This window comes from Ambystoma mexicanum, chromosome 4p (assembly GCF_040938575.1).
Source record: "Ambystoma mexicanum isolate Mex_15411 chromosome 4p, UKY_AmexF1_1, whole genome shotgun sequence".
Taxonomy (NCBI): Eukaryota; Metazoa; Chordata; class Amphibia; order Caudata; family Ambystomatidae; genus Ambystoma; species Ambystoma mexicanum.
In genome coordinates this window covers 56,117,298-56,142,377 of record NC_090927.1, presented here as the reverse complement: position 1 = coordinate 56,142,377, position 25,080 = coordinate 56,117,298, and the positions used below count along the sequence as shown (strand labels likewise).

Below are 25,080 nucleotides of genomic sequence, written 5' to 3'. Positions count from 1 at the left end.
GAGTTTACAGTCATGAGGCTCACCTGGGTGTTCCTTGAATATTTCCACGAAAAACAGAACTGAAGCCAACGGGCGTGGCATGCGCTACTTATACTGATTGTGACGTCGATGCGGTATGAAGCCCGCCAAGGGACATTGACACCCGACCTCGTGCACAGCGCCCTCTGCCGAGAAAACTTTTTTCCAAAGCAGCGAAGCTGGCGTGATACGAATATCATAAGTTGAGGAATACGTGGGAAGAACATCCAGTCGAAAGATTGTTACAGTTGGTAAGTAACTTGTTCTTTTGTTTTGTTGGTATTTGTTATAGGAATCCTCAGGAGTTATCATATTCCCTGCCTCTTTCTGAGCAAAGCAGTCTTGGGGATCTACAGGAATGGTGGTAGTCCCTGACTGAAAGATGGTCTTGCTTTTTACAGTTAGTGGAGATCACACCAAAAACATGCTTTTAAGAACGAGAAATACATTAGATGTTGTATATGTTCTCTTTATAAGCTGCATTATTTATAGCACAAACACAGATTCTACTTCCTCTAGCGTTCAACCTTTAAAGCTCATCTTCGTGACACATGACCTTTGGTGTTCATGTCCGGCCTGAGAAGAATGATGTAGCACTTGGGTATGAATATACAGCCCAGAAGTCCAGCCGTGGAGGCCAGGATGGCAAAGATCTCCACCGCCACCATGTACTTTCCCTTGGAGCTGAGGTAGGTTGGAATGAAGGAGATCCAGACGCTGCAGAACACTAGCATGCTGAACGTGATGAACTTGGCCTCATTGAAACTATCTGGTAAGGTCCTCGCTAGGAAAGCAACGAAGAAGCACAAGGAGCCCAAAAATGCCAGGTAACCCAAAACGCAATAGAAGGCAGTGATTGACCCTTCATTGCACTCCAATATTATCTGACCAATCACAGAGTGTGTGTCGAAAGAAGGAAATGGGGGAGTGATGGAGAGCCAAATAGTGCAGATAATGGCCTGGATAGTGGAGCAGAAAATGACAAGGTAGTTTGAGAGTCCGTATGTCATCCACGTTCGTAATTTACTTCCTGGTTTTGTGGCTTGGAAGGCCATGACGACAGTCAGAGTTTTTCCTAATATGGAAGACACAGACACAGTGAAAGTGATAGCAAATATGACCTGCCGGAGAACGCATGTCACCTTCTTAGGTCGACCAATGAATATCAAGGAACAGAGGAAGCAGAGCATCAGGGAGATCAAGAGAGCGTAGCTGAGATCCCGGTTATTGGCTTTCACTATTACAGTCTCCCTGAATTTTATGAAGAGGCCTAGAACCAAAGTCGTGAGGAGAGCGAAGGAAAGTGCAATGAACACTAGCACTGCACCCAAAAGCTCCTGATACGACAGATACATGAGATCTTTGGGGATGCACTGGTCTCTTCTTGCATTTGGCCACTTGTCTGCAGGACATTTTAGACACTGGTCGGCATCTAAAAAGAGAGAGAGCACAGCGTTATTATCACCAGAGGATGAATGTCTGAATGACCAAGTACATGGCCATGAACCACTATGACTTTGGAATAAAAGAATGGCTGATTATTAAAATGTCTCATTTAAACGTCTATTATGATTCTTCCATATAAGTATCTGAATAACGCAAAAAGAGTGAGTGTGTCATTGTTACGAACATTTGAAACAGCTTGGAACCAAATGTTTGCAAAGAACTTAACATGTGTCACATGACCTACAGAGCTCCCAACAACAACATATCAGCAGAAATGTCTTTATTTCTTGCATAATTCTTTGTCAGACCTTGCAAACACTGCAAATGGCAGCAAAAGAGAAATGCTTGCACCTGGCATCCATTTAACTGAAAGTCCCCCCTGAAGCCCGCGCACGTCAAGGGCGCGCATTTCCTAGGCTGTTTGGCTGTGATGTGCAAGGATATTGTGACTGCTCCTGACGGATACATTTGGGAGATTAAGTGGAGCGGAGTGCTTTTTGTCCCTGACAAGCGTCCTTGCAAGTGTTCCTGAAGATCATTTGCAGCTAAATTAGGTGTGGCTCCCTTAAGAGCTATGAGACTGTAGTTCAGCCCCCTTACCAAACCAGGAAGCAGATTTAACTGGGATACCGACGCCCTAGTGGCGTGAAGCCTGCGCACGTCAAGGGTGCGCATTTCCGAGGCTGTTTGGCTGTGCTGTGCACTGGACGCAGGACTGGGGAATAAAATCCCAAGTGAAGTAGAGCGCTCAAATCCGCAGCGCTCGTCTCCCTGGTCAGAAAAAAGGTACTGTTGACTATTTACGGTCTCGCCTAGATATGATAAGGCCGTATGAATGAATGTTATGCAAGGCTGATTGGAACCTCACGCTGCCCATATAACTGGACCACTAGATGGTAGATATCTGGGGCTGTTGAAAGCTGCGCCTATATACACATTTCTTTTTTTTTGTCTTTGGGACTGCGGGCCATTGAGCCTTTGACCCAAGGGTGGTGCGCTGGTGCTGAACTAATCAATAATTGTGAGGCAGCTGCATAATGTATAATCGGTGGAGTTCTGCCAATCCTGATGATATCCATTTGAAAAAGATCATTATAGAGAGCTTGGGTAAGGATCAGGATGAGAGCGTGCAAGGTATGCAAAGTAGATCTTTTTTTAAATGCTACAAGACAGGTGGGGGCATATTGCGTCCAGCGCCTAGCGTGTTCTCTTTGGGTAATCAAATACTGTCAACCTCTGGCTTTTTGAACTCATCTGTGGACCTTCGGTCCCTGCAAGGCCAGAAAGTGGGCATTTCGACACCGGTCAATCATCTAATTTGTGATTCACTGCCCTTCAACTTAGACTACACTTTGAGGACGACCACAATGAAAAATGCAATATTAACCCATTTTTGGCAAGGCACACAATCAACAATTATCTGCTCCGTAGCGGGTCTATTAAATAAGGTAAATGTGCCAGTGCTCACAACTGGGATTGGCCCTTGTGATGAAGAGTTGTTGGAACTAGAAATGCAGATACCAGTGAATGTATCTCATGAATTAAATAAAATACCGGAAGAACAACAAGATAATTTGGAAAAGGAGGTCACACTCTATGAACCAATTAGGTTGGCTGACTCGTCTGCAAATATCCAGCAACAAGGGCAAATCGATTCAAATCCTACCCTAATTCCTCCAACAATTACCGATGTGAACTTTGTGTTAAGCTCATTAGTGAAAGTCTTCGAATCAATTAAGTTGGAGGTACAGCAAAACACAGGGATATTGTTGGAAATATCGAAGGAACTGGAATTGAATGACATAACGGCGACGGCATTGAAAACAGCCGTCAATGAAGGTATGGGAGCTATCCAAAAGGAACTTCGGGAAATGTCAAGAGATCAAGCTATAAAACTGGAACAACTTTCGGACCAATATGACCTGATGAAAATAGATCTAGGTGTTCTGGTGAAGAGCTTAAAGTCACCTTCGAAAGTGAATGGGGAGAGTTGCAACTGTGAGCAACCTTTAATAACACGTGAGCAATTCCCAGATGATTCACCTTTGTCAGAATCAGTGATGGAGGAATTTCTCCGAATGGCACAGGCTATAGATCTAGATGTAACATCTAAAGCGCCTGCTCCGGAGCCCCATGGAAAGGCTACTATAAACTGTGAGGAACAGGGAGTAGAGAAAAAAAAGAAGAAATCGTCAAGCAAAGCAAAAAAGAAAAAAATGGCAATGGAAGATGTGCCAAAATTACCAGGGGAGGTGAAAGGGAAGTGTAAAGTTAAGAGGAAATATCTGACAACTGATACTACTCGTTTTATGAAGTATCTTAAGGCAAAGGTTGGAGAGGTGGTAATAGAAGAAAAAGTGAATCTGCCAAAGAGAGGAAAAGGAAAAAAACTGAGAAAAAAAATTAAAGAAAAAGATAAGAAACAAACAAAAGAGATCCCTGAGGCGGACCTAAAGAAAACGACAGTGGGCATTCAAACGGACATAATGGAACCCCCAAAGCGAATTGCCCCAATTTTTCTTCTATCGAAGAAAAAAACAAAGGTGTTGAATCCTGCAATAAAGATAGCCCCAATTTTTCTAAAAATGAAACCTCAAGAGATGGGTCCTGGGGGATTGGGCCTAACTCCTGCAGCAAGTGGCGGGATACATATAACAGGGACAAATGTAGGTTCACATCTAGCACCTCTGGAGAAACCGGTGTCTGGAGGCATTAAAGAAGTCGCCCAAAACCCTCCTTGTTTTGGTGAGGGCACCGAACCAAAAAAAAAACATGCTAATTCAACCTCAGAGGGAGCCAACACCAAATGCGTGTAACAAAAGCTCAAATAACTCAAATCAGCTAAAAGATCTTAGAGTATATACATCAAGATTGACTCCAAACTCCCAAATTAGGGATCCGTTGAATCGTTCCAGGATCCTATCAGAAATGAAATCTATCCCGGGTTTGAAATACTTGTCCTCAGATGATATTGAAACGGTTAAATTTCCCTTTTCTCTAGACACAAATACTGCTGAACTATTATTAAAATCAAACTTGGGTCCGGAATCCATTCTGGGGGAGGCTGAAGCCTGTCGGAATAAGGGGTTTCAAAGTTTCTAACATATGCCCGATGTTGATGACCCCATCTCCCCAGTTGAAAGGAAATCACCTTTGCTATCAAACCCATAACAGTAACAACAGTACGGGTTCAGTTCCAACGGCTGCATGGGAAATGGTTCCTGAGATAATTACACAAGTCCTCCTTAGAATGGGTGTTCAGCAGAAGAGCCTCTAGCAAAAACCCACTTTAAGGTATTATGATGGAACTCCAGAGGCTATAACTCCTTTGTCCTAGAGCCGAGAAAATCTTACATCTTTGGATCTTTTGACTTGATCTTACTTCAAGAAACCTGGTTGACATGTTCAATCGGAATAGATGAATTCACCATGTTTCATCAGCTAGCAGTAATGTCAGAAGGAGGGAGACCTTCTGGGGGACTGAGGACAAGTTGTAAAAATAATGCTTACTATGAAACCAGGTTATTATCAAATGAGGCACATGGTATTCTGATAGTGAGTATGTAGTTTAAAGCCTCAAATCCGGGTCAGAGTTGGATTCTGGTAAATTTATATTGGAACCCTCGTCAGGGGGGTCTCTTGGACTTTTAATCAAAACTTTCTGATCTACTGGTTGATATATTCTCTCTCTTTCCCATGGGCGAAGTATTAATAGCAGGCGATCTAAACTCCCAATGCCTAACAACAAAAGATCAAGCCACAGGAAAAATACGCCATCAAACACATAATGGTATAATTTGGGCAAATTTCATGAAGGATTGGGATTATTGGATGCTTAATGGAAATATTAGGGGTGATATCCCGAGTAATCCAACCTGGCATAGGGGATCAGCTTTCTCTACAATTGACTATTGTTTTGCCTCTGGAAACATTTTTGAAAATTGTGTTACATTACTTGTAATGAAGGTAATGTTGATGACCATGCAATGCTTAAACTATTAATAGATGTCAACTTGTCCACAACTGTCCCTATATATACAGGTAAACTGACTGTGAATTCGGCTGGTAACTGCATTAGAAAATTTGATAGGGGTGGAAAAAGTTGGACCAACAAATTGCAAAATATGGTGGATAATGTTCCTGAGGTTCAAATGTATGATTCTTGTAATCCATCCAGTTTTCATTTGTTACTAATGGATTTGGACCCTCAGAAACAGAATAACCAAACACGTAAACTGTTTCATAAGCATTCCTTTAACTGCCAGACAATGGAACAGAAGACGATTATAAGATCGAAAAAAGCTGCATTAAGAAGAGCTAATCTCGATAGGAAGTCCTTTGAGATAGCGTTAACCTCCATTAATAATTACTATAGAAATTGGAAAAGATCAATTAAGTCAATCATCTTTCAGCAAGATGGTGAAGCTATGCTCAGGTCGCTGAGTCAGAGAAAATCAATAAATGTCTGGGCTATTTTAGGGGCAAAGCAAGATCAGCAGATGGGTGCCAAGATGCTGTATTACAAGAACAGTCGTGGGTGGACCAATTTTCGGTGATATACAGGTCTGTAGATTCTTATGTAGATATCAACTCTGAAACTGCTTATTGGTCCCTTTCCTATACCAAAGCTGACATAGAGCATTTAATAAGGAGCTCCTCTACATCGAGAGCGGCCGGCCCGAATGGACTTAGTAACTGGACATTGAAAATGAATCCATCTCTGTGGGCCCATCTACTTAAACTACTCTTCGACCAAATAATTAGATCAAAACGTCTCCCAGAGTCATGGAAAAATTCAATCACAATTCCGATTTCTAAAAACGAAGACCGACTCCTAGCAGTGAATTATAGACCAATTTCACTATTAGATGCTGACAGCAAAATTTTTGTCGGCTTAATTCTAAGGGAGTTAAAAGAGTGGGCCAAATTAAAGGGCATAATTCCGAAACAGCAAACTGGTTTCAGAAAGGGACTATCCAGCTCCCTGAATGGTCTGGTTCTCAGCTGCTTGAATGGAGATGTTAGAAATAAATATGGCATACCCCTTTTTGGAGCTTCGATTGACCTCACTCATGCGTTTTATACGGTCAATCGTGCGCTTCTGTGGAAGAAACTGCAGGCATGGTGAGTCCCATCACACTTACTCTCTATCCTAATTGAACTCCATCAAAATACTAGAATGAGAGTTAGACTCTCTAAGAGTGGACAATTAACAGACCCAATACGGGTGGATAGAGGGGTGCGCCAGGGTTGCTTGATAGCGCCTCTCCTGTTTATCCTCTTTATGGCCGATTTGGGTATGGACCTGAAAGATAGTGGGCTAATATCACTGCGCCTCGGCTCGACTAAAATTAACTGGTTGGCTAATGCCGATGACGTAGTGGTACTGGACCACTCACAGGTAGGCCTATAGAGATTGCTCTCTGCACTTGAATTGTATGCTCAAAATAATGACCTCAGGATAAATCCGGAGAAATCTCGGATCCTTATTTTCAAACATCCGAATAAAATAGTCAAGAAGTATTCCTGGGACCACAGAACAATAGAGATTGTGTTTGAGCTTACTTAATTGGGAGCCATAATTAAATCATACCCAACTAAGATCCATCTACAAGAAACGATCCATTTAAAAACTATTAAGTTGGGGGCTCAGATGAAAAGGATAAAAACAAAATTTTGTAAATTTGCTATACTTCCGCTGGTAAAATTCTATTTAGGAAAGGTGGTCCTGATTATTCTGTATAGCATGGATACAAATTTACTTGCATTGGATGTTAATTGGGATTCGATATAATCAAAACATTGGAAAACAACATTATCCCTCCCGAATTGTGTTCCAATTGTATCTGTGAGGTATGAATTGGGGCTCTCTTCTTTAAGATCATGGCTACAGTGGAAATGGATCTCCTTGTATATGTCCCTATTGGTTCCTGTAAAGGGGTCTTTATACAAGGATTTGTCTGTCCTACTCCAGGGCAATACGAATACATTTCTTGAAAAACTAAAGCTGAAATGCCAAGAGCTGCTGGACAACTTAGATTGTACATCAGATCTTCTGATAAAAAAACCAGATGAAAGGGAAAGACCGCCTGAAAAGGTGGGATTGGGTGATCACAGGAGAGAGGATGAGGTTGACAAAATTATCGCAATCCTTCTCCAGCATGGACAAAAAAAGGACAATTCTTCCCCCATACTTGAAAAAATACCTAGATCCATGTTCTAGGGATATTTTCCCGAGATTTAGACTCAATTTACTCCCTAGTCTGGAAATTCAAACAGCCAGAGATCTAATTCAATCAGGTAATTGCTGTATGAAATGTGATGCTAATGAATGCCAAACATTAAAACATCTGCACGGGCACAAGGGAGTTGAGAGTCTTGAGACTGAGAAGATTTGTTTACGATATCAGCTGGCTAGACACAGAGGAATTTTGGTTTAGAGCCTTTTCTGGGGTGGAAACTTTTTTAACAGCTGAAATGGTAAGATTGTTGAGAGATTTAAAGTTAGACAATTATTGGCGGAGTGGACGACGAGTGGCAGTCCTGCAGTGCTGTGCGGGAGAGTCTTTCTCCTCTTTCTGTTGCTGGACTATTGTGGGAGGTCCTGCTTAAAATCACCATCCACCCGCGGAGCGGACGCGGAGTGGACGACGAGTGGCAGTCCTGCAGTGCTGTGCGGGAGAGTCTTTCTCCTCTTTCTGTTGCTGGACTATTGTGGGAGGTCCTGCTTAAAATCACCATCCACCCGCGGAGCGGACGCGGAGTGGACGACGAGTGGCAGTCCTGCAGTGCTGTGCGGGAGAGTCTTTCTCCTCTTTCTGTTGCTGGACTATTGTGAGAGGTCCTGCTTAAAATCACCATCCACCCGCGGAGCGGACGCGGAGTGGACGACGAGTGGCAGTCCTGCAGTGCTGTGCGGGAGAGTCTTTCTCCTCTTTCTGTTGCTGGACTATTGTGGGAGGACCTGCTTAAAATCACCATCCACCCGCGGAGCGGACGCGGAGCGGACGCGGAGTGGACGACGAGTGGCAGTCCTGCAGTCATGACTGTCAGGGCTGCAAGAGCAAACAGAAAAATTGAGCTAAATGAATCCCCCCGAGAAGAAGACGAAGGTCGGTGCTTGAGAAGTACGAAAATGACACAAAAACAACAGGGAATTACCCTTAAGAGTCAGCAGGGAATACTGACATGTAGTCCCAAGATAAACGAAAATGGCAGACTCAGTGAACGGGGTCTGCCAGAGAAGGGAGGCCAACAGACTTTACACCAGATTTTGGCCCCGCAGTCGGAACAAACTGTACAAACAGAACAAATAGAACAAACAGAATCTACAAAATCGTCACAGACTTCATCATGGGCGCGCACATTAAACAAAATGAAAAAACTACAACCGCAGTCATCGCTATCATCGCAATTGTTACCTGAGCCTGATCCCGATCCCGTCTTGGAGCCGGTCCCGGTCCTGGTTGACCTGGTTGACCTGCGCGGGGATCCCTCGGTTTGGATGCCGGGGGCTCATGGAGTCGGTTCCCCGTCCATGAGTGGGGAGGGGAGCAACCAGGGAGGCGGGGAAGGTGGGGAGGTTGTGGAGTCTTTGCAGAGCGCACCACCCGGCGAGCTGAGCCGAATCCCTCCCAGCGCGGCCCAACAGGGTGAGCCGCGCCGCATGGCAGAGTCTCTCGGAGGAGGGCCCCCGTCCGTGTCGGGTGCTGGGGGGGGAGAGCAGGAGTTGCTCGAGGGGTGAGACGGCATCCGTGGAGGACGTGGAGGAGCGGGTCCCTGGGGATGAGATTCGGACGGCGGGAGCCGTGTGCGAGCTGGCCACGCCCCGGTCTCCGCCTACGGAGTTGACGCCGGCCCGGGTCCAAGTGGTGGCGGTGATCCACGTGGAGGCGGAGGGCAGCATAGACGATAAGGACGATCAAACTGACACGGAAGCAGTTCTTGTGGCCAGTAAAGTCAGCAAAACTCCCAATTACAAAAAAAGGCAAAGACAAATGGTTAAAATTACCACAAAAAGTAAAAATGGTGGTAAACATTTCAACAAAAAAAGGCCAACAACAAATGAAACCAATTCAGTGACAAATTATTTTACGTCTCGAGTAAACACAAAAGCAGTTAATAGACAACATCATATGGAGCTATCGGATATGGAGATTCTCGATGCTCTAAATGAATGCTTACCCCCTTCTAAACTACGAATACTAGATTGTAAAAACAGTGAAAAGCAAAGTGCCAGGGACGTTTCACCACTGGAGGAGAAAGATGGGTCGTTGAACCAACTAGAAAAAGGAGTAAGGGAAGAGCCGGAGACATCCAAGTCACCACTCCTCCTAACGACTTCACAAGAAATGGTGACGCCTAATGGGGATTTGCATCCCCAAACCGACACAGAAAAGAGAAAAGAGGGGAGAAACTGGATAATTCAATTGCCAGGGAGCAGGAAAAATCAATAATCCAACTGGAAATAGAAAGTCCATATGAAAAATCGGACACCGGGGATGAAGTAGAAGTCTCTGGTGGCACACCAACAGGGACAGACAAGTCAAATAAAACATCGCTGGAAGGAGATACTACATCATCTTCACAGCCTGATAAAGGAGGTATGTTTGAACCAGATTACGTAACACCTACTAAACCATTTCAGGAGCCCGATTCGAAACTAATCGATGGGACTAGACGGGAACGACATCTGAGCAAGATGGAGAAAAATATATATTCAGTAGACCTACCAACCCCGTCCAACTTGACAATACCAGTTCAGGATCAAACGAAGAAACATTTGCAGCACCATCATCAAAACCCGTGGGGCCATGAACCACTTAGCCCCCGACTGGATATGACGGGGAATCGAAGGTGCTCACTGGACATAGCTGGACCGTTAAAAAATCAGGGGGGAAATATGACAACAATTATAACTGATGCCCCAACAAGGAGATCCTCAATGCAACAACACTCATCGAGTCCAGCAGAACATTTAAACAAAAAGATTGATCTACTCTCCATTATGTCATCGGTAAACATAGCACTCTCTCCATTTATGAAGCTCTATGAAGCCATCGCTGACTCATTGAAGGACCACACCAGTATTCAAGCAATGATGTATAGCAAAGTCATCTTTTTAGAAGCCTACATCATGGCCCTAGAAGCAAGAAAAACAAACAACCGAGAAGCGAACCAAGACTCTTCAGTTACACCTAAACAAGCATGCCGGAAAGGTGAGGCTCAGACAGTAGCGAGAAAAACTATAGAGACTCAAACAATTACCATGATAAATTTAACAGCGAGTAAATCATTAGTAGAAGATGCCACCAAAGTAGCAGAGACGAACACCCAACCAGGCCATCCAGACACTATACTGAATTCAAATAAACCAGAAATTATAATTGAAGTACCAGGAGGAAAATCTCAAGGGCGAAAAATCGTCCAAAAAAAACGGGAATAAAGACACTGTCACCTAGGCTGGCCAAGCCTGGTACTCAATCAGTAGAAGCGATTTTTCAAGTTTTTAAGCAGCCAGTAAACCACAAAGACAAAGTATTTCTTGGGGAGAGATCAGATACAAATATAGAACACAGGAAAAGACAAGAAAGTTCGGAAACGAACAAGACACCATCACCTACGACGACTAATGATTTTCTGGCAAACGAGGAATTGATGAACTTGAGTCAATATGTGTCGGAAGACTCTACATCAGGCATGAGCCCAAAGAAAACTTCTAATATTTCGAATCCACAATCTGCCAGCAAAACAAATAAAGCAGATAACAACATAGAGGTAAATTCACAAAGAAATGAACAACGCCAAAAACAAAAAATGGTAAAGATCAGCAGTCAAAACAAAAAAGAAACCCAGGTAACTGAAACTTCGAGACAAAAAATGTTAAAACAAATGATGGAAACAAAAAAAGGAGAGAGAAAGGGGTAGATCAAGAACACCAGAAAATCGGAGTAGCAGAAACTTGGAGAAGGTAGTTCATTATTCCCATGCAAGATCAGAGGCCCGTGAGGGTGAACGTTCCAACCGGATACAGCGTGATGACTTTCAGTATCGCCAAGATGAGCAAGAGAGTAAAAGTAAAAGCTCAAGAGGGCATACGCCAATTCGCGTCTACACGAAACCCAAACATGGCAAATGTGGAGAAAACGAAAAGACCTCTGCGAATTCATCAAGGGTCTCAGGGGAAATGAGTTCGCAGTACAGAGCTAGGACCAAATGGTCTAATCAAAAATCAAGGAAATGGGATCAAGCGAAATGGCAGATTAAATTAACTCAAGTGGATGAAAATGAGGACAAGGTAACACTAAATAGAAATTCGGTGTTAAAATTGTTCAAACACATCCGAAACTTAAAATATATCAAATCAGAAGAGTTACTTGTGGTAGAGCCAAGCCATAGAAACACCAAGGCCAGAACTTACTTGCATATAGCGTCAACAAAGCTAAAAAACACCTTCCTTGAAAATAAAAGAGAATTAGAAAATATGGGATACGACCTAAGAGTGTATCCGGTGACGCAGATAGGGCAGAACCACGAAAGTAAAGAAAGGAAGAGGAATGAATCTCCGGACATAAAGTCGAATAAACAGCGGAATTTCAATTTTCAAACAAAGAAAAGTCATACAAGTCCCAGAGTAAAGGAAAAGACGCGAGTAATGCAAAAGCGAGAAGGGCAAAAGCCATTGAGCCCGAAGGAAATCACCCACCACGGAAGAAGTGAGAGAGAAGATAAGAGACAAATTTACAGTGTCAGGGAAACATCCTCTCAAAAGGACCAAAATCAGGAACAAAAACAAGAAGATACAAGAAAGACCTATAGAGTTAGGAAAACAACAGCCCAAAAGGAACAAAATCAGGAACAACAACAAAACAAAACCGAGAGCGAACTTCCACCAAAATGTGTCCCAATGAAAGGAATATGGTCCTGGTTGCCAAAAGCGTTAACAGAAAAGAAGCAAAAATAGCAGTTTATTGGAGACGAGCACATTCAACGAGGAAAATGTAAGTTAGGACAACAGAAGCAGTCCATAAAAATGTGCTCGTGGAACACGAGAGGACATCTTCATCTCCTATCTGCAAGTGACATGATTTTGGGAGCATATGACCTAATATGCCTTCAGGAGACCTGGTTGTGTGAACCACCCTCCATGAGGGGATTTGATTTAATCCTGGCACCCGCTAAGCAGGGTCGTTTGGGAAGACCATCTTCAGGGCTTCTGATTGCCTGTAAAAATGGATGCGGGATCAGACTAGAAGAGACATTAATCAGTAACCTTGCTATGTTGATGGTGAAAGCCTCATGGACCCGCAAGACAAATAACAAGGAGGGTTATGGGAAAACACCATTAATAATAGCAAACGTCTATTGGAATCCAGCGGCCACAGAAACAACTACCTTCCTGGAAAAAGTTGAAGAAGCAATGGATGAAGCCTTGGCAGGTCACTTAGTAAAACACTTCTTGATCTGTGGGGACTTAAATGCAATCTGCTCTGCATTCCCAGGGACTGGAAATAGACAAGTAAATAGATCACCGGGAGAACAGCGTGGAGAACTATGGACCCGTCTGATGGAATCGAGAAATTTACACAATTTACATGAAGCCTTCCCAGACCCAAAGCGTCTACCATCATGGGAAAGAAACAATTCAAAGGCAACAATAGACCACATGTTTGTTACAGAACCGATTTTGGCCATAACGAAAGATTTTGGAATAATTAGAACAAGTGCCAGTGACCATAATCCGCTCTCAACCACTTGGGAGGCATCAAGCCCCTCGAACGACCATATGGAAGCCAACATTGTAATCAATGGACAAGGAAATCGTCTAAAACTATCAAAGGAGCACATCGTGGAAATAGAGAACAGTTTTAATTCCATGACGGAGATAGCGGATGCGAATAAAACTAACTATATCCTGCTCCTAACGAAGTACAAAAAAACTGTATTAGTAAAAAAGTTCGGCGGAAATCCGCCAAAACATGTGTTCGATAAATCTCTGGTGGAGAAACGCTGTATCCTTCGAAAAATTCAACGTAGAGCAAAAACAAAAGATACACCTGCGGCATACGAAGAAGCAGTGGCGGCAGCAAAACACTACAAATCCTGGGTAAGAGGACACAGGTTAAAACTCTATCAACAAGACTCAGAAAACATCTTAAAAATTATAGGTGGGAGAAACACAAGGGAATTTTGGAGCACTTTGAGAGCCATGACGGATGTACAAGAAAAATCCTTAATAAGTGAGGTTGGTGAAGTTACATGGGTAAAACACTTCGAAACAATGTATTTGGCTCCAACGAAACCCACTACCAAACATTTTGGATGTGAGCCTGGCCCATGGCTAAAAGTGGATGATCGTGAGGAGATCCGACTAAAGATCTTAAGTTTAAAGAACTCAAGAGCCCCAGGGCCCGATGGGGTCACTAACGTGGATTTAAAAACAAACCCTGAAGAGTGGGCAAGTTTACTGAGTAAAATCTTCAGAAAATGCTCGGATTTGAGAACCATACCGCCGTCCTGGAAATCAGCAACAGTGGTACCAATTTTCAAAAAAGGTGATAAAAAGGACCCAGCGAATTATAGACCAATCGCGTTGCTTGATGTCATAGGGAAAGTGTTTGGATCAATGTTGTTAGATCACTTTAAGCTATGGGCAGCAAACGCTCCATGCGAAGACCCGTTTCAAACGGGATTTAAGAAAAATATGGGTACGACGGCCAACATTCTACTTCTTTCCGTGCTGAAAAACAAAGTCCTGGAAGGTGGTCCAAACATTTTTGTTGCATTCATCGACCTGAACCAGGCCTTTGACCGCATAGACAGGTCCAGGCTCTGGTCAAAACTGGAGGTGTGGGATTGTCCAGCTACCCTGCTAAATCCAATTAAGGCACTGTACACAGACACCAACATGCGGATCCGTTTGGACCAAAACGGATTACTATCAAACCCGATATCAACAGCAAGAGGTGTGAAACAGGGGTGTCCATTGGCCCCGGCCTTGTTCTTGGCATTCATTGGCGACATAAATAGCTCAGATGCAGCAACACGATCTTTTCCACCAAAACTCTGCAAAACGCCTATAACGAGGCTCCTTTACGCGGACGACCTAGTCCTTTTGGACTACACTCCCGTGGGATTACAGAGACAAATGGCAAGTTTGCAGAGTTGTATGCAAGCAAATATGCTGGAAATTAACGTTAAAAAAACAAAACTGCTGAGATTCGAGACGTCGACCAGAAACAGAAAAGGAACATGCTTAAATCTTGAGGGCAAGCCGATTGAAACAGTCTTTGACTTCAAATATCTAGGAGTCACATTAGACAGCACAAAACAAGATAAAGCTATGCAAACATCATTAATAGCGAAAGTAAATAAAATGGCAGCCCAAGCCAGGGCCATAGATAGAAAGTTTGGCAGATACTCGCTGATGCCAGTGCGAGAATTTTATAAGAAAAAGGTGATGCCAACACTATCATATGGAGGTGACGCCATGATAAACTTGCCATTGGATATCTGGACCAAAATGGAGGCAAAGTTTTGGAGGAAAGTCCTCACGTTGCCGAACTCAACACCTGGTGCTTCAATTCGTAAAGAGCTTAGTTTGCCGTCCCTTAAAAGCTCCGTGGAACAGGCGAAATTGATGCTTTACAGGAAATGCCGGATTGCGGAGCCTCCATCAATTTATAATTTGATAAATCAGGAAATTGAACAAGCAACCACCGGAAGCCTAATGAAATGGAAAAAAGATAACATCCGAGTGTTGGAACAAATACAGGAGAACGAAGATTCACTAATCACCAATCCGAAAAAAGTTCTCAAAAAATTACGAGAATATGATTGGATAGTAACTTTGGAAATCGCAGGAAAAAATAAATTAACTACACACCTGCTGCCAAATGTTAAAAGATTAAAGGAATTACAAGAATATATAAAAAAATTCCCTTGCAGGAAGGGGAGAGACATGTTGTTATGTGCTCGCCTCAACCTTCTGGCTACAAACGAGATCTTGGCAATAAGAGGCAAAGCCGCATCAAATTTTTGTCATTTTTGCAATGCGCAAGAAATAGAGTCGATACAACATTTACTTCTAAAATGTGCCGCAAACCAACAAGTAAGAAGTCGTTACTTAAGACATATTTTTTCGGACTTTATTATAGCTGATGAAGATACTTGTTGGGCTCGCTTAATGGGAGAAGACAAGACAAAATGGCAGATAGCTACGTACAAAATATTGGAATCAGTAAATCTGCCACGGACATAGCCCGCGACAAGGGCCCATTTTAGTGAGACCATCCGTTTTATGTGAATTTTAAGACAAAATGTCATTTTGTAAAAATCTTTTTGATTAAATACAAATAAAAAAAAAAAAAAATTATCAAGAAAGGAAACTCAGGTGATAGTTGCAATTTTATTATTAGTTTAGCTTTTTCTCTTCTTTTTCTTTGATATATGCTTAAATGTATTTTGATGAAATATGTATTTTTTTAAAAATGTTTTGTATGTAAGGAAAATGTGTAAAAAGTCATCAATTTTGGCTAAACCACAAGAAAGAAAGAAAGAAAGAAAGAAAGAAAGAAAGAAAGAAAGAAAGAAAGAAAGAAAGAAAGTCCTCCCTGTACTTTCTGTCTTGTGGCCATTTCTACCACCATGAAAGCAGCGTACAAGCCAATGGTTTTCTTTATGTGTCAGTAGAGGTGACTGTTGGAAGCGGCCAGCATTACGAGGCACAGAGGATCAGAGAGAGCTGGTGCGGCTGGACGGTCTCCAGGCTGACAGTAGGTTATTTCCTCTAGCTGCCTGTGGACATTTGGAAGTTTGAGAGCAGACGTGCTGTATGCTCCGCCCTCCGCGCTTCGCTTTGCGCTCTGGTTCTTGCTCGGTACTCCTGTGGCCCGGGTCCCGAGAGATACGACAGCTGCCAGAAGAACTGCCGGCAAGTGGAAGTGATAAAGGGCTTGAAGCCCATTGTAAATTATATCTGGGGTGTGTTTGCCCGCCCACCTGCTCCCCATTGCCTAGTGTTGCCCACTGTTGCCCACTGCCCACCCCCCCTTTTCTTTGTTTGAAGGAGGGGAAGGGAGTGTGCAAGCGGTGGGACCACATTGAGATTGAGGCGGTTGTAAGCCTCTTCTGAAACGTCAGTATTTCCTTAGGCTTTGCTATTAACCATCTCACTTCTCTGTTACGGCCCTTTGTGTTGCTTGGGGTAAGCCTCCCCCTCTCTTCCCCCCCTCCTCTTCTGCTCTCACTTCAGCAAGAGTGAACGAGGGGCTCCAACGGTTGTTTTCCTGTGATATCCTCCAATTGCTTTGGTCACGGTTCCCCTTGGTAGCGGGAACGGGAGTCCGCTTACTAAAATGACTAAAGCCAAATCAGTGAAATCCGGGTATAATCTACGTAAAGGAAACACTGACAATATGGCAAAACAGCCTTTAAAGCCCCCAATGAACAATGTTGACAATGTGGCGGGCGGTGAGCGGGATAAAGGGACTATTCCCGCTCTGTTTTCTAAAATCATTCCTAAAGCGGCCCCTCCAGTGGACAAAATGGCATTGGAAGGAGGGGATGTCTCTTCCTTGCATAATAGCAGTGAAATTTTAGATTCTACAAATTACAATGACATCGACAATAATTCACTCCTGGATCTATGTTTATCCATACAAAAACCGATGGCAGTCAATAACAGACCTACTGCGCCAGCAAAAATAAGCTCAATAGTAGTAGAAGCGCAGGTCTTGAATGCTGCTTATAATGAATCTCAAGCAGCAAGTGAGATACCAAGTCCTAAACAAACTGGAAACTCCACATCCAATCTGTCAGGAGTACATCCTATCCACCCTACCCCTATCTCTCCAGTGGTACCAACCATGGGACGCCTGTCGGCCTCCCCAGATCTATATATCGACACGGAAGATCTGGAGCACACGGACGGTGGAGGAAGTAGGGCTGCCAAACCCCTAAATAACACTGCTATAATAGAGTTGCAGGCATCTATGGCAGCAGTGCAATTCACACTAAAAATACTGTTAAAACTGTGTGGGAGGATACATACAAATTCGATTATACAGCTAGGGTTGCCCAATCCAATGGGGGGCTCAGACCAGGAGCCCAGAAAATCGGTATCTCCGAAGGGGTCCAGGATCTCGTGGCACCTATGGACAAGGGCAATCCGTTTGATTCTGAGGAGGTCAGCGCGAAACCACCTCTGACAAAAAAACAGCGTCGATTGCAGAAATGTGAAGCCGCAAAAAATGCAGTGATTGAAATTGCTTCCCCTCTACCTCCCACCAATGCCCCAGTGACTAGATCTAAAAAAGCAAAAAAAAGGGGTCGGAAAACAAAGAAGCGTGCAAAGAAAGCTATGGGGACATTAACTAGCTGGGTTATTCCTGATGTAACCCACGTTTCCACAACTATAGATTCAAAAGACGCAGAATCTGACCTCTCGGTCTCCACAATTGGCGATTCCACAAAATGCTCAACACCCTGTAGGAAAGAGGAGCCTGCTGAGGAGGAGCACCAAGAACATCCAACAGCCAAGATACCAGTCGATGCTGAAGCAAGCAAAATATGCATCATTAAAAATCTAAATCAGAAGAAAAGGGACAGGTGGCTGCCAAGATCAGAGGTTTTGACTAAATTACATCTGATTCCCCAACTGCGTGTAATACGCTGTGAGGACTTCTCGTTTGTGGAACCACTCAGGGTATGCAACCCTAATGTTACAGCCCTCCACTGCTGCGTTTTGTCATCGGCCCAACCGATCCTGACACATAAGAAAAGTCTTATGCAGGTGGGTATGGAGGTGGATGCAAGCAAGGAGAAGGAAGATTCCTCCCTCCTGAGTGAGGAAAATGTAGCCTTCAAAAGCAAGGGCGGCAGGCCCGCCCAACCATCGGCAAAGAAGGTCCAGCTGAGTGATATCCAAAGCACTCTGAAATGGCTGGCGGATTCGCTACCCATGGTATTACAACAGTCATGAGATTGTTCTTTATTGAGCTGGAACACGCATGGTCATCATCATTTCTTAACGGCCAATGGCTCCCTCTCACTCATTAATAAACACCTCTTCTTTTTCCTCCAAGAAACGTGGCTGCAGACCCCAATGGCCATGGATGGTTATACTTTACATCACACCTCCGCCCAGAAAGGAGTCCGAGGGCACCCTTTTGGGGGTCTCATTAATGGAATCACGAATGGGATCCCAAGTAAAAGAATTCCCATTGGCGATGACAACTTCATATGTGCGGTGGAAGAGTCCCTCATAATAAAAGCATCATGGGAGAAAATACTGTTAGTTAACATATACAACCCCCCTGGGGCAAAGCATAGAGAACATATCCAAGAATCCCTGCACGTGCTTCTGGGCAAATGGAGATTATGTAATGAGAAATACTTTGTGATTGTGGCTGGGGATCTGAATTGTCGTATTAATTGTTGGGGTGGTACGACCAACAATCCGTTTTTGAGCAATCACAGTCTTTGGAAACACATATCTTATGACAAAGAAGTTGACTGCTGTTCCTGTTTTTTTTAATGCTGGGACCTTAAGATAATCAATGGACGAACCAGGGGTGACAGACCCGGCAAGTACACCTGGAGTAATGGGAGGACTGGGAGTACCCTCAATTATATTTACACCAGTGCGGAGGTTGCTTCTACTGTTGTTGATATGGGGGTTAAGGAAATTGAATGGAGTGACCACAACCCCTTGATTATGAGTATGGGGATCTCCTCCCGGTCAGGGGGTGATGTAAATTTAGGTGATCTAATAGTCTACCATTCATTAAATTGTATCTCCTGGTCTATGAAGAACGTACAAAAGGCTACTAAGGCCACTGGCGAGTGGAGTATTAACCAGGCTAACAGATTTAATCAAATGTCCTCTGAACAAATTGAGATATGGATAGGTGCCTTTTCTGGCCAACATGCTTCATGTAAAGCACGGTCTATGGTGGGTAAAGCACCGAAAGAAGCCACCTATGACCGTGCTATTAGAGATAGGAAACGTAAGCTCAGAAAAGATATCCGATTGGTCAGATCGGGGGTTTACTCTAATATTGCTACAGTTGACAAAACTAGGAAACTGAACAACAGCTATCGAACCTGGCTAAAAATGCACAATAGGCACAGGAAATTGGAAAGATGGCAGCACACTGTTAAAACTCTCTGCAGCCGAAACACCCGAAATATATGGTCCATACTTGGGGAGGCTAAAGGGAATAAGACTTCACATACGATTAACCCTATAGGCAGTGCGGAGTGGACTGCCTATTTGGAAAACCGTAATGGTGTGATGAGCAGTAAGGCTACCAGCCCGAACCGCATTAAACCCCTTCACCCTCCCTTTGTGGTCTCTACTGAGGAGGTCCAATTTAGGATTGGAGAGTTAAACTCATCCCGTGCGCCAGGGCCTAACGGCTTATCCAATGTGGCGATGAGCGACAACCCCCCATTCTGGGCTGGCCTCCTCAAAATTCTATTTGAAAAAAATATGGCTGAGGGACAAATTCCAGCATCTTGGCAGGCAGCCATTCTTATACCAGTATTTAAAAAACGCAATATAACCGAACCTGAAAACTACCGGTTATTGTCTATGCTGGACTGCACTGGTAAGATGCGGCCTTGATTTTAAAGGAACTGCAGAAATGTGTTGAGGGGGCAGGTATATTAGATCAATTCCAATGTGGTTTTAGAACTGGTTACTCTACCACCCACAATTTGTTCATTATGAATTCACTGAAAAGTAATGCGCTGGTACATGCAAATCCCCTGTTGTATGCACTATACGTAGACTTCAGGGCTGCTTTTGACTCGGTTAACCGTTCCCTTTTGTGGAGTAAACTGAGGAATATGGCTTGCCCTGAGTCTCTCCTATACTATCTAGAACTTTTGCATACGAACGCTACGGTACAACTGAGACTGGATAATCAAGGCACTGTGACCAACCCATCCCCCAGACCAAAGGTGTAAAGCAGGGCTGTGTGACTGCTCCTACTTTATACAATCTATTTGTATCCGATGCTCCTGAATGCCTACGGGGGATTAACAACTGTCCGCCCAAGATGGGCTCTAGCCATTGTCCTATATTGGCTTACGCGGATGACCTTGTGATCCTGGACCACACCTTTAGTGGGATTTTAAGATCTGCTGAAAAGTTGTGGCGATATGCTGAGGCCAATGAACTTATCATCAACCACAACAAAACAAACCTGTTATTATATACATCAGGAAGGGTGGCTAGGCCACGCATGATGGTGGGTATCATTGAAATCAAATACACCCTTATGTACAAATATCTTGGTGTTGAGTTTGATCACAAGAGAAACTACTCCTCATGAATTCAGGCACGTAGAACCAAAGCTGCCCAACTTACAGCGTTAATATATAAATTCACGCGAGATAGGAGTGGGTTTTCGATATGGGCAGCACGTCAATTGTATATTCAATGTCTTATACCTATGGTTACTTATGGCCTAGATCCCCTTATTAATATGAACTTGGGGTGGCTACAGCTTGTGGAGGGTAAGTTCTGGAGGAAGATTATTGGTCTTCCTCAGTGCATCCCGATAGCTATAATCAGGTAAGAGCAGAGGCGTTGCTAGGGGGTCGGTAAGGGGGCTATAGCCCCTGATCTTTTGGTTGTAGCCCCGGATAGAATCTCAGGAGCTACAACCAAAAGGCTAGCTAGCCCCGAGTCCCAACAGTTCCGACATCAGCGTAGCCCCAGGTCTTTTCCAGACCTAGCAACACCACTGGGTTAGAGTTAGGAATTACCTCTCTTAGAGCTATTGTTCTAAGAAAGAGAGTGGAATTCTATATCAGATTTAACAACAAGCCCGCAAATAGGCTCCTCATGTCTATTAAAGAGAAGGCAGTGGCCGGCAGACAGCATAAACTAGAAGCCCAGATGAATACTCTGCTTGAAGAAATTAGCTGGTCACCTGAGTGGGGTCGGGAAAAAGAGTGCTTATTTCTCAGTTTGCATTAACACTTAAAAGTGTGGGATTGGCAGAGCAACTTTACCTATTTGGAAAACCTGAAAAGCTATAAATTCATTAATCATATACTTTTTACCTTTATGAAGGCTCAGCCTTACTTAAATATTTGCCCATCTGATCAACTGAGGCGATTTATTATACTTTTGCGTTTCAACCACCTGCCCACTCTGGCTGCTAGAGGTCCGGAAATGGGATTAGTTGAAATAGAAAGGTATTGTAGAATATGTGCATTGCCCACATAGTTGGAAACTGCACGTAATTTTCTAACATGATGTTCTGAGATGAGAGTAAATAGTGTTAAATACCTTGGGGAGTTTGTCCACAACCCAGAGTATAGCGAGCAGATAGAATTCTGGAATCAGTGTGTCAACACTCTGAATCCCAAATTGCACTTAGCACTTTTCCAGGTGTGGCGAGAATCCTCCACTTGTATGAATTTGAGCATCAGGGTGGGCCCCTGCATTTAGACGCCTTCCCCTTTAGAACTGTGACTACGAAAGCCAGAGTTATACATGCTGTTCCTAGTACAATTGATGCAAAACTGTATGTATGTACATAGACGATTTTTTAATAAATTAGCTTGCATGAGTTTTGATGGTCTAAGATATCTGTTGCTGCTATTGTTGGATTATTAGTTTTTTATAGTTTTCTAAGATTGGCTGCTGGGTAAGTTTGTCTGTTTTAACTTGTGAGATGATGTGTATATATTGTTTTTTTCCGTTTGGTTCTTATTTTATGTAGATATGTGTAAAGTTTTTTACGTATGCACAAAACTGTATCACATTAATAAATTATTATTAATTATTATTATGTGTGACAATCCCACCAGGTTGTAGCTGAGGCATTCTCTCTTAAGGATAGCCCAAACCAATGGCAACCTATGTTTATATCTGTTATGGCCTGGAAAGGACCTTAGATCAAATTGTCGGGTTGTAATCCTTGTCTCTTATAGTCCAGAGCGAAGGCACAATACCCATCCTTTCTAGTGTGTTTAGCATACACCAGAATAAAAATCAGTGTGGGGGGTGGGAGGGTTGGTAGAAAGAAGTCACATTCGACACACAAAGAACTGCAAGGGAATGGGCAATTTTTCGAGATTGTCTGATGGAGTGGAAAGTGTTAGATTCTATGTGCTTATTCCAGAGAGCAAGAACGCAACCAAGAGGCACTGAAACCTGGGAGAAAAAAGTGAATCAATGGAGATATTCAAGATAAAGGAGAGAGGATGTGGCTAGCATAGCAACAGTTGGTGGAGTAACAGGGAAAATAGACTTTGGAAGAGTGCAACATCCCCGTCATTGATCACATGACAGTAGCCACAGTGGAAAGAGGAAGAACTGGACACAGCTAAGAAGGAGGAGTCCTGCCTAATAAAGAGATACAGCCAGAGTGGTGTGCTCAGCTGAAGTGCCGCCAGGATGCTGAGTAGCAGGACTGTTGAAGAAACAACTATGTAACAGTCCGCTGAAGCATGACCAACATAGAACTGGTGAACGAGGACGAGGGAGCCAGTTCAGGTGCCAGTTGCTGGGAAGAAACAGACCCTGTGAGAGGGTCAGAGAAGAGGAGGCGTGTGTGGGGGATCCGGCAGTGGGGTCACAAAGTTGGCGAGGAGGCCTGGCAGCGAGAAACATGTACCAGGCATAAGATGCTGTGAAGGAACAGAGCTGGTGTGAAGTCCAGCGGGCGATAAGCATGTGTAAGATGCAAGATGCTCTGAGAAAATAGGGTCTATGTGAGTCCTGATAGTGGGAGATGCAGACCTGGTGTGAAGCCCAGAGGGTGATATGCATGTGTAAGATGCAAGATGCTAGCAGGAACAGGTCCAATGTGGAGTCCAGATAGTGAGAGACGTGCGTCAGGCATCAGGTGCAGGGAAGGAAAAGAGCCAGTGAGAAGGCCTGAGGTGAGACCCATATGCAAAGAGGGCACATGTGCAGTGCTTTGAGGCCACCACTAAAATACTGGCCAAAGGTTTCTTTATTTATTTATATTTACATAGAGGGAAGAACAATGTTTTTTGGATCACAAAAGAATTATAAAAATTGGATTTGACGGGCAGCAATGAACTTCTTACATTGGGGTGAGTGAGTGACATTCTGACCAGGTTGTGGAGGGGAGTAAATGACATCGCCAGGGATAATGCATGAGTGGACATACATAGATTAAGGATACTCAACATTAGACATTCTTAAGTGCAGGTAGGCGGTACGGCCAGCAGTGACCATGATGGATGAAGTGCTAGAGTGGAGGCAGATAAAGTGAAGGACAGAAGCAGGTTAGTGGTGATGGAAAATGTTTGATTGAAGGCAGATAAGAGGTAGGTTAAGAGGGTAACTCTGAGGTGAAGTGGTAGGCTTTTAGTTTGGTTTTGAAAAAAACAGTGTTGACTGTTTCTCGGATGTCCAGTGGTAGAAAATTCCATGCAAGTGGAGCAAGAAGAGAGAAAGAGCGGAAGCAAGGAATGTTTTTTCATATCGTGTATAGTTCTCTTCCCCCCCAGAGCTACCTTGGGTTCCAGTTGGGCCGGAGTGTCTAGGACCCCATTGATTTCATTGATACACTTACACCAGAAATCTTGTATGACCTCACATTCCCATATCATGTGAAGAAGGTGCCCCCCACCCTGCAGCATCTCAAACATTCAGCATCCTACCCCCCCCCCATTTCTTCATCGAAGCTCGGGAGTGGTAGGCCTGGTGCAATATTTGATATTGTATAAGCCTGAGTTTGGTGTCTATGCTGATTTCACACAGAAACATCAGTGCCTCCACCCATTCTTCAGATTCCAAAGGGCCCACCACCTTCTCCCACCTCTCCCGCAAGCAGGCTAAGTCCTGGGCCCTGAATGCAGTAATAACTTGGTACAATGTTGATGTGGGTTTCACCAGGATCCTGGCCTGGAGGACATTCACCTCGAGGAGGGAGCATTTAGGAATGTCTGCCAGCTTCTGGAATTGGGCATGGAGGGTGTGTGTTCATTGTACGTATCGGTATATATCTCCAGGGGGAGACCAAACCCCTCTCTTATCGCCTCGAACGTTATCAGATGTCCATCCTGTATGACATCCGCTAAGGTCCATATCCCCCGATCTTCTGAATTGGGAAAATGGCCCATTGTCAGGACCTCAGGGATGTACCTGCTATCCCAGAGGTTGGCCCAGTGTCGTTCGCCTACCCCACCTAAAGTGTTGGAGCGCCTCCACCCACACAGTGCGGATTTGGCGTAGCATGCTGGAGACTACACTGTCCGATCCGTACAGGGCCCGGAGGGGCGATCTCTCGCCCATGCATCTGATCTCATTCCAAATATGTGCCAGTACCGGATTTCCATGAAGCCAGTCGTTCAAGATCCCCGGCTGTGCTGCCCATTAGTAAGCCCTGAGACAGGGTATGCCCAGTCTCCCCTCCCAGTCTGACCATTGAAGCGTTGTCAGGGTGATGCAGGGCTGCTTCCCGCCCCATAGGAGTTTCCGGGGGGTAGATTCCATAGGTAGAAAGCTTGTGGGTTGGAGCGTTCTATAGGACAAACAGGAATCTCGGAAGAGAGAGTATTTTGAAGATGGCAGCCCTCCCCATCAAACTTATCGGGAGGGACTGCCAGTGGGTGACATCT

General features: G+C 44.0%; 1 protein-coding gene across 1 annotated transcript in view; it reads right to left on the bottom strand.

Moving 5' to 3' along the window:
• Positions 1-554: 554 nt before the first annotated feature.
• LOC138452738 (vomeronasal type-2 receptor 26-like) overlaps positions 555-25,080 on the bottom strand; it is a 433,093-nt gene continuing 408,567 nt past the window's right edge. Inside the window, exon 9 of the mRNA XM_069605086.1 lies at positions 555-1,450. Within this exon, the coding sequence (XP_069461187.1) occupies positions 555-1,450 (896 nt within the window). The remainder of the gene's footprint in view (positions 1,451-25,080) is intronic.